Genomic DNA, 18,224 nt, shown 5'->3' with positions numbered 1-18,224 from the left:
ATTCTCATCACTTACCAAAAAACTTAGGTATGATCAGTAATGAAATTACAAATCTGTACCTCTCCACTAGATTCTCAAATGGGCTCTCCCATGCTCTCTAATATACATATCAAACAAACTTATGGACTTCCCTGACCCTTCCAGGTGGATAATTATGCAATTTAACTATTTTATCTTACTTTTCAGCCCTTCATTTAACTCTTTTATTTAAAGAGGTGAACATTAAAAAAAGAAACAGAACAGTTTTAGAATTTACAGTAATTTTAACTAAACTTACATCATTTCTAAATTCACTGAATGTTTTTTTAATTTGTTGGTGACATATAATAAATGCAATTTTATCTCCCTCTGTATCAGCTGCCTCCTCAAGAATTTCTCCCAGTACTTTTGCTTGCAGAGAAAGCTCACTTTGTCCATAACAGTAGCTCAATTTTCGTCCTTCAGTACATTTATGACTATAAGAAATAATAAAATGAGAGTACAATTTAATTTGCCTAAAACTTTTGAATATATTTATGGTTATTTAACTTGGTTGATAAAGAAAATGGTAGAACTAAATATCTGGGAAGATTTGTGAAGCAGTGAATGGGACATCTAAGATATATTGAAAAAAAAAATAGCACAATATTTTAGGTTTGTCTTGACTGCTAAAATCGTTACAATTCATATTGCTGTAATATTACCTACCACTAATTATAACTGCTTTTATGAGTCTTCCCCACGGAACAAAGCAGCATTGGAGACCTTGGAACTGTGCAAATAATAGACAGACAGTACATCCTGCTATAATACACTTATCTTACAACATGCCTTTCAAGTTATGCCCATATTTATTTGACACCTTGTCTGCATGAAACACATGAAACCTATTGCTGCCATGTTACACCCTTTTCACTAGTGTCATTCCAGTTGATGGTTGTTTATATTTTGAAAAATCAGCAAAAAAAAAAAAAATTCAAAATTGGTAATATTTTTAATGCCAATTATATTTTCAATCTTTTCTGAACAGAATTATGAAAAACTATGTTCTATATTAAAAACATATATTTTAAATTAATTTTTGAAAATTAAAACTACTTTAGACCTGTTGGAAAGCAAATGCAAATTTAAAAACTGCACCCTTCAACCTACACTTTGATTTAAGGAGAGTGTGTCAGTAACAGCTACATGAAATGTGAAGCATGCACATAAACAGCTTGATTCCAGATGATACATCATGTCATAAAGCCAGAGAGCATTATTGATTGGAAGAAAGGGCTCACCAGTAAACCAAACTCACCATGAATAACTTTTCATGACACATGAGATGTGGAAATAAAGTTCCTGGACTGTTTCTGTTGCCGTCATGTTTGATGAGTTTGAAAATAAATGGAAGTAACACATTGTATTTCAAACTTCCTACAACAGATGGTGGTACAGAAACTGTCCAGTAGGCTGACAAGTTGCAAGTAATAACTAGTTTCGTTAGTAGCATTAACATTGGGTGTCACAATTTTGCAATGGAGTAATGAGCTAATGAGCTATTACCAAATTTTTCTTTAAACTGGGAAAATCTGCAACAGAAACGTATGAAATGTTAAAAGCTTCTTATGATAATGAAATGTTCAGTCATACCAGTGTGTCTGAATGATATAAGTAGTTCAAAGATGGATGTGAGATGTTCACAATGAAGTGGGCTTTCATCAACTTCTCGAAATGAGGACAGAGTTGCAAAAGATTGGAAAATTGTGGCAAGAGATCATCATTTGACCTTCAGAACGATGGCTAATGAGTTGGATATAAGAAAGAAGACAATTATCAAATTCTGTATGAAGATTTAGGGAAAAGGTAGGTCTGTGCAAAATTTTGGCCATATAGCCTCATGAATGAGCAGGAGCAACAAAGAGTATCATAATGTGACGCTTTCATCCAGACTTGTCAAAACAATACTAATATCCCCAACTGTATTGTCACTGAAAATGAGTGCTGGGTGTTTCAGTACAACCGACAGGCAAAGCATTACAACATGCACTGGACTTCAAAATCATCACCAATGCTCAAAAGGTTTTGTGTACAGAAGGTTGGGGACCAAGATGAACTAACCATGTTTTTTGATAAACATTATGATTCCCAAGGAATTTTATACCTGAAGGGAAGAGAGAGTGAATTCTGCATTCTATGTACAAGTTCCTGAGCATATTTCAAAGAACACTTCTCTACTATCTCAATAACCCCAGGGGCTCACATCTGGTGAGTATGGGCTTGGCATAGCAAGGGTCCTGAGCTGGATATCATCATTCTTCTATTTCTTGGTGATTCCTTTCTCGGGGTAACGTGGGAAATTTTTTTCCCACGTTTTTTTTTTGGCTGGTGCAGCATAAGGTAAGGTGCAGGACCAGGGTATGTCTGCCAGTGGCAAAGGTTGATGATGTTGTAGAGCGGATATCAACTTTTAAGGACACAAAAGGTGATATAGTTATACACGTTGGCACTAAAGATATTAAGAGTAGGAGACCGACAGAATTACTTAACAAGTACAGGTCACTGTTGAAAAAAAGCCGTGAATTAGAGTTGAATTTGAAAGTGTCTGCAATTCTGCCCAGACACGATAGGAGGGAGTATATGATGAGGCCTTGTCGATCAATTCGGCCCTGGAAAGATTGTGCAAGGCTCAAGGGGTAGAATTTTTTTCAGCCTGGTCTGTACTTGTTAAAAGGAGAGAGTGCTTCTACAGGGATGGGATACACTCAAATAGAAAGAGTGCAAGAATATTTGCTGATGATATCGGGGTAGTGTTAGGTGGGTTGGAAAACTGCTAGCTTGGGGGGATACAAGGACTAATAGATTAACAGTAGCCACTGGCAGAGGTGAAAGTGATTCTTGCACTGCTTCTATTGGAATGAACAGCAGCCTGGAAAACAAGATGCAGGATATTTCAGAGACTGCTGGGAGTCATTGTGGTACAAGTAAACACATGGATTGTGTTAGGTTAGCTAAGAATAGGAACAGGTGCATATATACTTGCATATACACCAATGCTAGAGTTTGGTAAATCAATTTGATGAATTTGAGGTGTTGGTCAAAACATCAACGGCAGATATTGTTGGGATATCAGAGACGTGGTGAAGGGAGGAGGAATTATGCTATTAGTTAAGAAACAAATAAAATCCAAGGAAGTGAAGCCAGTCGATATCGCTGGACAGTGCAGTGTTGAGTCAGTTTGGTGTGACATAAGCATTAGGAGATCAAAATTGAGAGTAGGAGTGTGTTATAGGCCTAATGACTTTGATAAGTATAATAATAAACTGTACAGGGAAATAGAGTGGGCCAGTTCATCAGAGTCTTATAATGGGGGATTTTAATTTCCAAGATATTGACTGGAATTTGTGGGTTGGTCAGTCACACATTAGCAAGGCTTTTGTGGATTTATTGGATGATTGTTTTCTACATCAGCATGTGCGGGAGGCAACTAGAAGGAGTAATGCTTTTGATCTGATTATCAGTTGTGATTCTTCGTGCATTAAGAATCTGGGGATAAAGGAACCACTAGGTGGCAGTGATCAAAGTGTGCTGCAGTGGGATTTACTCAAAGAGGTAACTACCATCAGGGGTAAAGGGAAGGGTTTTTTCTTTTGTAAAGGTGACTATGATGGTCTGAGACAGTATTTAAAATCTCTACAGTGGGACTAACTGATGATGTTACCACCAGCAAATCCAAAATGGGAAGAATTCGAAGAACTTATCTTGGAAGCTACTAGGCTTTACATACCAACTAAGAAATATTGTTCAAGGTTTAGGCCTAAATGGATGTCACATAGCACAGAAGAAAAATGCATGGGATACATATAAATTAACGTGACACAGAAGCCTATGATAGAAATAAGCTGGTCTGTAACCAAGTTACAAAGGAGGTTAGGCAGGCGAAGACAGATTACGAGAAATCTTTGGGAAAGGATGCAAAGAAAAACAGCAAAGAGTTCTTTATTTATGTAAACTCTAGAAGGAAGGGGATGAATCAGATTGGTCCACTTGATATTGATGGTTCAATTGTTGATGATCCTGCTCAGGTAGCTAACAAACTAAATGAATATTTTGCATCAACATTCACACATGAGGAGTTATTCATCGAGGGGATTGCCAGAGGTGTATTCAACTCTGGCAGTAAGCTAGATAATCTTGTAATAACTGAGAGTAAAGTAGAGGAGAAATTGTTGAAGATAAACACAAGAAAGGAACCTAGGGTGGATGGGTTCTATACAGTTATATTAAAGGAGGCAGCAAAGGAAGTAAGCAATCCCTTAGCCATAATTATGAGAGTTTCCTTGGACTTAGGGGAGGTGCCCATAGACTGGAGATGTGAAAATCTGACCCCAATTCACAAAGGAGGAACAAAGGCTGACACAAGTAATTATAGACCTGTGAGTTTAACTTCTGTTCCAGGAAAATTAATGGAGGCACTGATTAAAGAAGCATTCCAGGACCATCTAGATAAGACTTCAGTTATAGCTCAGACACAGCATGGATTTGTTAAGGGAAAGTCTTGCCTGACCAATTTGATTGGATACTATGATGCAGTCACAAAAGAACTGGATGCAGGAAATAACTTTGATATTAAATATTTGGATCTTAGAAAGGCTTTTGATATTGTTGCACATGGAAGACTGCTGCACAAATTGGAGCAGTGTGGCATTGGAGGCAAATTGCTGCTATGGATAAAGGGATGGTTGAGGGAGAGAAGACAGAGAGTGGTAATCAATGGACACAGCTCATCGTGGACTAATGTTATTAGTGGAGTCCCTCAGGGTTCAGTGTTAGGTCCATTGTTGTTTTCTGTATTTATAAATGATATTAATGATGGTATATCAAGCTTAATGTCCAAGTTTGCAGAAGATACGAAGGTTGGCAGGGTTGTTAAGGACACTAATGACAGTACGCTGCTGCAACAGGATCTAGAAAAGTTGAGCAGATGGGGTGAGAGGTGGCAAATGAAGTTTAACATTGACAAATGTAAAGTACTACATATAGGAAGCAGTAACCCCAGAGTAACATCAACTCTGTGGTACTACACTGACAGTGGTAGAGAATGAAAAGGACCTGGGGGTAATTGTGCAGGCAGATATGAAGTTTTCTGAGAAGTGCAGATGGTCTGCAAGGGTAGCTCATGGTGTCTTGTCAATGATATACAGGAATTTTTCTGGCAGAGGTAAGGAGGTGATTATTCCCTTTTATAAGGCAATGGTCAGGCCACACCTTGATTACTGTAAAGAGGTCTGGAGGTCTCATTTCAAGAAGGATGTAGAGCTGTTGGAACGAGTACAGAGAAGCGCAACAAGATTAGTGAATGGAACGAAGGGTTACTCTTACGAAGAAAGACTTAAGTTTTGCAGATTGTAGTGTTTGGAGACTAGGCACCTGCGGGGTGATCTGATTGAGGTGTATGAAGCCTTGAATGGCTTGAGCATGCTCAATGGCGATGGGATTCTTCCTCTTGCTCATACTAATCACCTGAGAGGGCATAAATTCAAATTGAGGAAAGACAGATGTACGGAAATGTGCCTTTAGCCAGCAGGTAGTTGGTTTGGTGGAATAGACTTCCATCTCTTGTTGTGGAAGTTGTTAGCCTAAAAAAATTTAAGGCTCAGATGGATAGGTATTTTGAACGAACGGAGTGGTGAAATGGGAGTGGTTTTTTTTTTTTTTTTTTTTGGCTGATGCTGCATAAGCTTGCTTTCTTGCATCCTATTCCTCTACTAATGCTAAATGAAAAGGTTACGTGAGACTGGTTGTTTCACGAGAGGTACCATGAATCGAGAGCGAACAACGAGGACGCCAGACAATGAGGATAATGTTCTATGTCTTGCAGAAGGCAATCCGAGTACAAGTACTTGAGCGTTAGGCCAACGATTGGGTATTTCCCAATCGACTGTATGGAGGATACCGTCAACAAACCAAATGAGTTCATACCATCTGCGACGCGTCCAATCATTGGAGCCTGCGGATTATCCACTCCGGAGGACTTTTGCTACTTGGTTTCTTCAACAGAAACAGTTCTCAAATGCTGACTTCCAGCGGAATCGCTGTTCATGCGACCTCCCGTTCAACGTCATCAACCGCATGACGAAGGCATTTCGGACCCTGCTATGCTATGTGATTCGTCTTTGTGCCCCCTACACCTCCTGCATGTTTGTCGCACTGGTAGTGAATCACCTTTATATATATATATTAAAGGGGCCTATTTCATCTTTAATCTGGCCCTGCACATAACAACAGTACAGTACAGTATATGCTGTAGTTGTAATCGGGTACAAGCTGGTGCTTTCCACTACTAGATAGTCCACGATCTACTATGTGCTGGTTACTGGCCATTGGTTGGTAAATGTGACGGGCCTTTTAGCGCTGGAAGCAGTCCCGGACCAAGGTATTTTTTGCACCCCAAGTAGAAAGATTTTTCGGCGGCCCCTTTACAAAGGATGTATATATTTTTTTCATGATTTGTAAAATTTGGTGTCCAGGGCAATAGCCCTGCTAGCCTGTGCTTTAATCCGGCACTGACTGGAAGAGGTCTTAATGAATATGAATTTTATGAATGTAGTTCTGAGAATAAAAGATTTTGAGCAACTCAAGAGTTTGTAATAAAAAAAAAAAGCTTTACTGCAGGTTTGAAATAGATGGTCTCTACTTTAGGAAATGGAGCGCTCCTTCAATAACTGTATTACCTGTTCGTAGCAGCTGATGTAAACTGGGTAAATATGTAACGATTCTGCATGTATGCAATTTAGTGTGAGACGATGAAAGATAAAAATTTCAGTGACTTTGGCCATGACATTGTGGTCAGTGCCAAACGCACAGGTAAGAACATCTCAGAAATTGCAGGGGCATTCCTACGGTATGTGGCACACAGGTGCCTTGAACATTGACGCCCAGGTACAGTGCAACCATTTCACCCTCGGAACGGCCCACTCCTGCCTGCTAGGGTGTGTGTGTGTGTATGTGGTAAAACTGTGTGAAAAAAACTGGTTTTTTTCGTCCAGAAAAACAGGCAAATTGACCATAGAACAATTAGCAGGCAAAATAAATATATGGGTAGATGTAATCATTTACGGGTTACCCTAATATCATAATTTTAGTCGTTCCATAGTTTGAGACCGATGCCAGGCATCACTGCAAACGACATCTAGCATTCGACAGTGAGATGTGGGGCTTGGGAGCAATAGATCCTTCATGAAAATACATGCTTTATTTTATTTATTTATTTATTTATTTTATTTTTTTTGTGAATTGCACGACCGTTTCTGCATGCCAAACTGCTCTTCTTCTTCCATATTTTCACAATATCGGCTACGATTTTCCGGTTGAAGAGTGCGGCTGTTCCGTGCAGTGTTTAACTGCTGATATGGTATTCGAAATGAAGGCTGAAAAACTCCGTACACAAATCACCACAACTTATCCTTGTTTATGAAATCTCTTCTGTTGTTGTAGGGCTTTAAACGCATCAGAAACAGGCCACATTTAGTTCTATATGATATATCTGTAAAATACAAGTGTTCTGTGGTCGATTTTTTTTTTTTTTTATGTGAACCCCAAACACAAGAGGTATTAGAACCTATAGTACTTAGTATCGTGCTTGGGTTGGAGGTTGAGAAGACGAAAGAAGATATTTGTTGACATTGGACTTCAACTTCTGTAGATTGTAATTTTCAGGAAATACATATGAAGCAAGGTTTTTCCAAAAAACGGCAGTTGAATGAATAAATCAGGAAGATGAAAAGTTGGTTCTGTGGGTTTGAAGTTGGACAGTAAATGGATGTTGGCAGGTGGTGGCACGTGTTTCGACTGTTTTGAAAGAGAGAGAGCGGGAATTATAGAAGACAGTTCAGAAGAAGAGTGCCAATGGAAGTATCTGTAGAAGAGGCATGCAGCAGAAACAGTACGTCTATGAGAAAGCGAGTGGAGAGACTCTGTTAGAGATGAATCATTAATTAACCTACCTGCCCTCTTCTGAATGGAATCAAGAAGCCTGAGAGAGGTTTTGGGGGCACCACCCCAGATGTGGGAACAATATTCCATGGCAGGGCGGATTTGCAATTTATACAGAGTGACCAGCTGTTTGGAAAAAAAGTAACGCTGAGAGCGAAAGAGAAAACCAAGTTTTTTAGATGCAGAGGAAGCAATATTTGTAATGTGCTTGTGCCAAGAGAAATTAGAAGTCAGGATAATCCCCAAAAGAGATATATCATTTTGCCTAGAAATCGGAGTGTCACTAAAGATAAGCATAGGAGCAGAACAATCCTTTCGCTAGATATAAGACAAAACTGAGTTTTAGAAGGGTTGAAATCAACTAAGTTGTCTTTGCCCCACTGGAGAATTACCTGAAGATCGGCATTTAAGGAATTGGTAGCAGATTTTCGAGAAGTTGAAGCTGATAGAGCAGGACAAGGTTTCTCAAAATGGAAAGTTGAATGCAATGCAATGAATCATCGGCAAAACTATGGATAGGATTTCCAGTCAATGGAAGAAGGTCATTGATATACAAAAGGAAAAGAGTGGGGAAAGAACTGAACCTTGGGGGACACCGGCATTGGTGAGAAGTTAGAAGACAGAGGGCCATCTACCATCACCCTCAGTGAGCAATCAGAGAGAAAACTGGATAACCAATTACTAAAAAGAGTTAGCAAACCATAAGATGGAAGCTTGTTTAGAAGACCTTTATGCCAAACACGATCAAAAGCCTTTGAGATGTCAAGAGCAACTACTGGCTAACTGGATAACCAATTACAAGAAAACTGGATAACCAATTACTAAAGAGAGTTAGCAAACCATAAGATGGATGCTTGTTTAGAAGACCTTTATGCCAAACACGATCAAAAGCCTTTGAGATGTCAAGAGCAACTACTTGTGTTTCACTGAACCTTTCCATTGAATTAGTCCATAAATGGATAACATAAGCCAGAATATCACAAGTGGATCGATACTGACGGAATCCATACTGGCGATCGTTGATCAGACGGAAGGTTTCTGGGGAGTTTAAGAGTTGGTGGTTCATTGATTTCTCCATTACTTTAGAAAGAGTAGAAGTAATTGCAATGGGACGATAATTGGATGGGAGGGATTTGTCACCCTTTTTACGAACTGGCTGGATATGAGCAAATTTCCAAGCAGAAGGAAAAACACCTTTGGAATAAGAAAGTGAAAAAAAGCGGCAAAGAATAGGAGTAAGTTCAGGAGCACAGGTTTTGAGAACAAGTGGAGAAATACCATCAGGACCTGGAGCTTTCTTAGCATCAAGATTCTTCAAAATCCTTCTGATATCCTTTTGACGGAAGACCACAGGAGGCATTGAATGGAGCGGGTTGGGAATGGAGGGAGGTGTTTTACCAAGATCAGTAATACATGAGCTGGAAGAAAAATGGAATGCTAACAGGTCAGCTTTATCCTTGGCTGAAGTGACAACAGAACCATCTGGTTTGGACATAGGTGGGAGCAGAGATGGGCAAAAGTTGCGGCCAACAGCTTTGGCAAGAGACCAGAATGCTCGGCTACCATTAGGGCAAGAAGCAAGTTTTCTACTCTTAGCCTGTTCAAACTCTAGTTTGGACTGATTAATAACTGCTTTACAATTGTTGCGAGCTTTGGTGTAGGCAGAAAATGAAACTGGGGAATTAGAAACAAGCCAGTTACGATATGCAACATTCTTCTCTTGGACAGCCTTAGCACATTTATTGGAAAACCAAGGTTTAGATAAGGGACGAGATTTTAAATTGGTAAATTGGAGTGTGGGATAATGGATTCCATTCCTGCAAGAATAATTTCACTGACACGGTCTGAGCAAACGTTCACATCAGAAGTTTTGAAACAGTGATCCGACCAAGGAAAAGAAGAAAAGAAGTCTCGCAGGTCATCCCATTTTGAATTCTTGTAATGCCAAACAACACGAGTTTGGGAATAGCAATGAGATAATGGTTCCATTGGAGAAGAGACAATCACCAAGTTGTGATCTGAAGTGCCTAAAGGACCTCTCACTTCGACCGTGTGCTTAGAAGGGTTGTTTGTGAGAAAAAGATCAAGCGTATTGGCTGTATGATTAGGATTGTCCGATATTCTTGTAGGTAAATGTAGGTAAAAGGTCATTAGTAATTGCAAAAGCCTCAGCATTTCGACCTGCTGGGTCGGTGTGACTAGAAAACGGAAGCCACCTGGAGTTGTGAACATTAAAATCACCAAGGAAAATTACCTCACTGTTAGGAAAGTTGGACTGGAGAAAGTCAAGTTGCAAAGAGCTCTAAGTGATTAGTGGAGTTGGGAGAACGGTAGAGACAACAGATGAATTTGACGCAATGAGGTAGAGAGATTTTAAGCCAGAGAAGATCAAAGAGAGGAGATTCGAAATTGCGAAGTCTCTCACAGGGAATATTAGAACGGACATATGCACAAGTACCACTTTTGAGGTGAAAGGAATCATACAGCGAATAATTTGGGCATCTGAGATGAGCAGTAGTCGAATCAACCGATAACTGAGATTCTGTCAGAAAAAGTACATGTGGTTTGGCAGACTGCAAGTGGAAATGGACATCGTTGAGATTAGAATTGAGGCCACGTATATTTGTGAAATGAATTAGGAAGGATTATTAAGATACAAGTTTAAGGTTTTAGTTTTGTTCTGAAATTGTAATTTTATTGACATTTAAATCGAAATCATGACTCTGACCAGAGCAGCAAAGCAAAAGGCTCAAGCTAATGGGAGTGCTGTGACTCAGGGGAGAACTGAGGGGGGCGGTTGCCCCCTGAATCACGGCCTTTTAAGATGCACTGTTTGCTTGATGTTTGCGGAGCAATCGGGTACGGGACATGATACTGCCATGGGGAATGTCTTTGTGTGTGCACGATGCAAGGAGTGCAAGGAAATTAGGCGACAACTCGGCGTTGTTATGGGCCTATATGAGACCTTGAAGGACAGGGTGGATGCCCTCGAAGGAAATAAATTGAGGGGCCCATCAAGCTCTCAGCTGCCCACATCAACACCAGAGCTTGGACTTGGTCATCTTGCAACACAGAGGCAGCCCCCAAGGCAGAATGCGCTGGTCCAACAGGAACTAGTAGTTGTTGGTGACTCAATTGTCAGGGAAACGGGGAACATGCTTTGTAAAAAGGATAGGTGGAACAGGACCAGGGTATGTCTGCCAGGGGCAAGGGTTGATGACGTTGTAGAGCAGATATCATCTTTTAAGGGCACAAAAGGTGATATAGTTGTACACGTTGGCACTAATGATATTAAGAGTAGGAGACCAGCGGAATTACTTAACAAGTACAGGTCACTGTTGAAAAAAAGCCGTGAAGTAGGGTTGAATTTGAAAGTGTCTGCAATTCTGCCCAGACACGATAGGAGGGAGTATATGATGAGAGCCTTGTCGATCAATTCGGCCCTGGAAAGATTGTGCAAGGCTGAAGGGGTAGAATTTTTTTCAGCCTGGACTGTACTTGTTAACAAGAGAGATTGCTTCTACAGGGATGGGATACACTTAAATAGAAAGGGTGCAAGAATATTTGCTGATGCTATCGAGGCAGTGTTAGGTGGGTCGGAAAACTGCTAGCTTGGGGGGAGACAAAGGCTAATGGATTAACAGTAGCCACTGGCAGAGGTGAAAGAGATTCTTGCACTGCTTCTATTGGAATGAGCAGAAGCCTGAAAAACAAGATGCAGGATATTTCAGAGACTGCTGGAAGTCATTGCGGTACAAGTAAACACATGGGTTGTGTTAGGGTAGCTAAGAATAGGAACAGGTGCATGTATACTTGCGTGTACACTAATGCTAGGAGTTTAGTAAATAAATTTGATGAATTTGAGGTATTACTCAAAACATCAAAGGCAGATATTGTTGGGATATCAGAGACGTGGTGTCACACAGATATAAGGAATGCAGAACTGGAATTTGGGGAGTACAACGTCTACAGAAAGGATAGACAGGATAGGAAGGGAGGAGGGGTTATGCTATTAGTTAAAAAACACATAAAATCCAAGGAAGTGAAGCCAGTTGACATCGCTGCACAGTGCAGTGTTGAGTCAGTTTGGTGTGACATAAGCATAGGTAAATCAAAATTGAGAGTAGGAGTGTGCTATAGACCTAATGACTCTGATGAGTATAATAAGATACTGTACAGGGAAATAGAATGGGCCAGTAAATCAGAGAGTCTTATAATGGGGGATTTTAATTCCCCAGATATTGACTGGAATTTGTGGGTTGGTCACTCACACACTAGCAAGGCTTTTGTGGATTTATTGGATGATTGTTTTCTACACCAGCATGTTCGGGAGGCAACTAGAGGGAGTAATACTCTTGATCTGATTATCAGTAGTGATTCTTCATGCATTAGGAATCTGCAGATAAATGAACCACTGGGTGGCAGTGATCACAGTGTGCTGAAGTGGGATTTACTCAAGGAGGTAACTACCATCAGAGGTAAAGGGAAGGGTTTTTGCTTTCGTAAAGGCGACTACGATGGTCTGAGACAGTATTTAAATTCTATACAGTGGGACCAACTGATGATATTACCAACAGCAAATTCAAAATGGGAAGCATTCAAGGAACTAATCTTGGAAGCTACCAGGCTTTACATACCAACCAAGAAATATTGTTCAAGGTTCAGGCCTAAATGGTTGTCAGATGAACTAATGAGACATATGGCAGAGAAGAAAAATGCATGGGATACATACAAATTAATGGGTGACGTGGAAGCCTATGATAGATATAAGTTGGTCTGTAACCAAGTCACAAAGGAGATTAGGCAGGCAAAGGCAGATTATGAGAAATCCTTGGCAAAGGATGCAAAGAAAAACAGAAAAGAGTTCTTTACCTATTTAAACTCAAGAAGGAAAGGGATGAATCAGATTGGTCCACTGGATGTTGATGGTTCAACAGTTGAGGATCCAGCTCAGGTGGCTAACAATCTAAACGAGTATTTTGCATCTACATTCACACATGAGGAGTTATTCAGGAAGGGGAATGTCGTAGGTGAAGTAAACATTGGCAGTGAGCTAGATGATTTTCTAATAACTGAGAGGAAAGTGGAGGAGAAATTGTTGAGGATAAACATAAAAAAGGCACCCGGGGTGGATGGGATCTATCCAGTTATATTAAAGGAGGCAGCAAAGGAAGTAAGCAAACCCCTAGCCATAATTATGAGAGCTTCTTTGGACTCAGGGGAGGTACCCATGGACTGGAGATGTGCAAATGTAACCCCAATTCACAAAGGAGGATCAAAGGCTGACACAAGTAATTATAGACCTGTTAGTTTAACTTCGGTTCCAGGAAAATTAATGGAGGCACTGGTTAAAGAAGCACTGCAGGATCATCTGGACAAGAATTCAGTTATAGCTCAGGCACAGCATGGGTTTGTTAAGGGCAGGTCTTGTCTGACCAATTTGATTGGATACTATGATGTAGTCACAAAAGAACTGGATGCAGGGAATAACTTTGATATTATATACTTGGATCTTAGAAAGGCTTTTGATACTGTTGCGCATGGAAGACTGCTGCACAAATTGGAGAAGTGTGGCATTCGAGGCAAATTGCTCTAATGGATAAAGGGATGGTTGAGTGGCAGAAGACAGAGAGTGGTAATCAATGGACACTGCTCAACGTGGACTAATGTTATTAGTGGAGTTCCTCAGGGTTCAGTGTTGGGTCCATTGTTGTTTTCTGTATTTATAAATGATATTGATGATGGTGTATCAGGCTTAATGTCCAAGTTTGCAGACGATACAAAGGTTGGCAGGGTTGTTAAGGACACTACTGATACTATGCTGCTGCAACAGGATCTGGAAAGGTTGAGCAGATGGGCTGAGAGGTGGCAAATGAAGTTTAACATTGACAAATGTAAAGTACTACATATGGGAAACAGTAACCCCAGATCAACGTATCAACTCTGTGGTACTACGCTGACAGTGGTAGAGAATGAAAAGGACCTGGGGGTAATTGTGCAGGCAGATATGAAGTTCTCTGAGCAGTGCAGACGAGCTGCAAGAGTAGCTCATGGTGTCTTGTCAATGATATACAGGAATTTTTCTAGCAGGGACAGGGATGTGATTATTCCCTTGTATAAGGCATTGGTCAGGCCACACCTTGAGTACTGTATACAGGTCTGGATTCCTCATTTCAAGAAGGATGTAGAGCTGCTGGAACGAGTACAGAGAAGGGCAACAAGATTAGTGAATGGAACAAAGGGTTGCTCTTACGAAGAAAGGCTTCAGTTTTGCAAATTACAGAGCCTGGAGACTAGGCATCGGCGAGGTGATCTGATAGAGGTGTACAAGGCTTTGAATGGCTTGAGCATGCTCAATGCCGATGGGATTCTTCCTCTTGCTCAGAATAATCACCTGAGAGGGCATAAATTCAAATTGAGGAAGGACGGATGTCGGATAGATGTGCGGAAATTCGCCTTTAGCCAGCGGGCAGTTGGTTTGTGGAATAGACTTCCATCGCTTGTTGTTGAAGTTGATAGCCTAAACAAATTTAAGGCTCAGCTGGACAGGTATTTCGAACGAATTGAGGGGTGAAATGGGAGTAGTGGTTGTTTTTTTTTTTTTTTTTTTTTTATTGGCTGATGCTGAATAAGCTTGCTTTCTTGCATCATATGCCTCTACTAATGCTAATGCTAATGCTAAAGTCCTTGGGATGTTTTGATCTTTTCGCAGATAAGCTTGCTCTATTAGGTTGACAATTCATGGTGTATTCAATAGTAAGAAAAAGTGGATGGGACATGCAGTATGAAGTAATGAAATATTTGGCTATGGCATACACGTGGTAAGAATGTACCCAGATCCTTTACATAACGTGGCCTCCACAAAGCTCCCCGCATACACACTACTCGGACTCCCTCCAGTCACTATGTGGCAGAGTAGACGTAGCAAGATTATACACTAGCTGATCCGGAAGCCTCCTAGAGAGTTACCCAATAGGTTTGGTCCAGTGTACTAACTAGCGGCCGGCCTGCGAACACCGTTTTGGAGCTGTACCCTCGAAATGTAAGGAATATTGGATCTCGCCACGACGTTCATCATAACCTCAAAAGTCATCAATCATACTGCATGATGGAAGACATAGGGATGGGTTGACCAGAACTTAGCTCTAGAGACTAAACATGGGTTCCACCACTTCAAACCTCCAATAAGCAAAGTGGTGGTATTTCAGTGGTTGATGAGAGTCATCTACCACCTAGTACTGCCTGATAACATAGAGGGGCGGCGTTCCTCCAGGTGGTGTGGGCGTCACACCTCGACCCCTGCTTACGTTGGCTTACACCTGGGTGGTCACCCACCATGTACTTGTGCATGGAGGTTATACCCAGGATTACTAACAGTCCCACCATCGTGAAGGTGCAAGCAGAGGATTTGGCTGTCACAGACCGTCCGGACTTTGCCGAAATTGGGTCCACTTGACTTGAGTGTCACCGAAATATGAGTTCCATTAGCGTTTTAGACTCCCAGGTAGCAACTACAGCTTGTCTGGCATGTCTGAGAGAATGTCTGTGACAACCTCAAGGACCATCATTTGCTGTTTGCTGGACAAAAAACCCGAGTTTCGGGAGAATGCCCTCTCCTCAGGCCGACGAACTTAGCCATGTTATGAAAAAGGACCATAAAAATTACTCGAGTCATTGATGGGTTTTGAACTCAGGTCTTTTCCATCCGGTGTAGGGAGGAAGGGATTATATCAACTGTGCTACTCGTGAAGGCAATATCTCTCCTATTGCCTGCACACTTTTAATCCTGTTTCCGCTTTGCGCACACGTTCGCATCGTTATAGTGAGATTTTAGGAGGATTAGCAACTAGGGCCAAATTGCTCTGTATATACTTCTGTAAATGCTGGACGAAAAATCCGAGTTTCCAGATGAAAAAACAGTTCCACCTCTGCTGAGACCGACTAAATCAGCTACTTTGTTGAAAAGGGAATAAAAAATCCTCAATTCATCGACGGGACTGGGACTCTGGTCTTTTCCACACGGTGCGGGAAGGACGGCGATTCTACCAACTGTGCAACCCACGAGGGCGTTGTTCGTGTCATTCACCTACGCTGACAGGGTTGCGTCCAAATACTTTTGGTAGGGTAGAGTAGGGTATATTAAAATATTTTAAATATAAAAAAATTAAAAATAAAATGTTGTTATTATTATTATTAGCCATATGGTACAAGGAAGCCTGAGGCTTATGCTGCAACAGCCAAAATATTTTACAGTTATCGAGAGAGAGAGAGAGAGAGAGAGAGAGAGAGAGGGAGAGAGAAGGGAATCACCAAGAAGAGAAGAATGTTAATATTAAAATATAAATAATGATAATAAAAATAATGCAACACGAAACTGTGCAGCAATGGATTGGGCTGAGTTATATTCAAGTTTCGTCGAGGTAATTAGGCCACGAAGCGTTAGTATCACTTGTCTGTAAACTGTGTGTATTGGGTGGATAGTTTTCCTGTTTTTCATCACGAAACATTCGAGTTTCTGAAAGAAAATACCATCTAATACTTGCCCAATTAACTCAGTTACAGAAAAAAAAAAAAAAATTCAAATCATTATATTATGATTCGCCGTAATTAGCATTAGTAGAGGCATGCCATACAAGAAAGCAAGCTTATGCAGCATCAGCCAAAAAAAAAAAAACCGCTCCCATTTCACCCACCCATTTATTCCAAATACCTGTCCAACTCAGCCTTAAATTTATTTAGGCTGTCAATTTCCACAACAAAAGATGAAAGTCTGTCCCATCAATCAACTACGCACTGGCTAAAGGCAAACCCTCACATCTATCCTACAACTGTCTTTCGTCAATTTGAATTTACGCCCTTTCAGGTGATTATTCTGAGCAAGAGGAAGAATCCCATCAGCATTGAGCATGCTCAAACCATTCAAGGCTTTATACACCTCAATCAGATCATCTCGCAGGTGCCTATTCTCCAGACTGTAACCTGCAAAACTTAAGCCTTTCTTCGTAAGAGCAACCCTTCGTTCCGTTCACTAATCTTGTTACCATTCTCTGTATTCGTTCCAACAGCTCTACATCCTTCTTAAAATGAGGGCTCCAGACCTGTATACAGTACTCAAGGTGTTGCCTGACCATTCCCATATACAAGGGGATAATCACCTCCTTATCCCTGCTAGAAATATTCCTGTATATCAATGACAAGACACCATGAGCTATTCTTGCAGACCGTCTGCACTGCTCAGAAAACTTCATATCAGCCTGCACAATTACCCCAGGTGCTTTTGATTATCTGCAACTGTCAGTAGTGTAGTTCCACATATTTGGTACGTTACTGCAGGATTACTGTTTCCCCTATGTTGTACTTTACATTTGTCAATATTAAACTTCATTTTCCACCTCTCAACCCATCTGCTCAACTTTTCTAGATCCTGTTGCAGCAGAGTACTGTCATTGGTGATCTTAATTATCCTCCCAACCTTCGAATCATTTGCAAACTTGGACATTAAGCCTAATATACCATCATCAATATCATTTATAAATACAGAAAACAACAATGGACCCAACACTGAACCCTGAGGGACTCCACTAATAACATTAGTCCACGAAGAGCAGTGTCCATTGATTACCACTCTCTGTCTTCTCCCACTCAACCATCCCTTTATCCATAGCAGCAATTTGTCTCCAATGCCACACTGCTACAATGTGTACAGCAGTCTTCCATGTGCAACAGTATCAAAAGCCTTTCTAAGATCCAAGTATATAATATCAAAATTATTCTCTGCATCCAGTTCTTTTGTGACCACATCATAGTAACCAATCAAATTGGTCAGACAAGACTTCCCCTTAACAAAACCCTGCTGTGTTTGAGCTATAACTGAAGTCTTGTTTATATGATCTTGAAATGCTTCTTTAAACAGTGCATCCATTAATTTCCCTGGAACAGAAGTTAAACTAACACGTCTATAATTACTTCTTGTGTTGCCCTTTGATCCTCCTTTATGAATTGGAGTTACATTTGCACATCTCCAGTCTATGGGTACCTCCCCTGAGTCCAAGGAAGCTTCATAATTATGGCTAACAGTTTCCTTACTTCTTTTGCTGCCTCCTTTAATATAACTGGATAGGTCCCATCCACACCGGGTGCCATTTTTATGTTTATCATCAATAATTTCACCTCCACTTTCCTCTTAGTTATTACAAAATCATCTAGCTCACTGCCAGAGTTTAATTCGCCTCTGCCTTGAATAACTCATGTATGAATGTAGATGCAAA

At 40.6% G+C, this 18,224-nt stretch overlaps 1 protein-coding gene across 1 annotated transcript in view; it reads right to left on the bottom strand.

The window, feature by feature from the left end:
- The window catches only part of LOC150079653 (medium-chain acyl-CoA ligase ACSF2, mitochondrial-like), a 214,685-nt gene that overhangs the window by 182,419 nt on the left and 14,042 nt on the right, over positions 1-18,224 (bottom strand). Inside the window, exon 2 of the mRNA XM_090382505.1 lies at positions 278-455. Within this exon, the coding sequence (XP_090238631.1) occupies positions 278-455 (178 nt within the window). The remainder of the gene's footprint in view (positions 1-277; positions 456-18,224) is intronic.

The sequence above is a fragment of the Mastigoproctus giganteus genome, chromosome 10, assembly GCF_048544385.1.
Source record: "Mastigoproctus giganteus isolate SK-2022 chromosome 10, ASM4854438v1, whole genome shotgun sequence".
Lineage (NCBI taxonomy): Eukaryota > Metazoa > Arthropoda > Arachnida > Uropygi > Thelyphonidae > Mastigoproctus > Mastigoproctus giganteus.
The sequence above is the reverse complement of the archived record's forward strand: the minus strand, read 5'-3'. Positions and strand labels throughout refer to the sequence as shown.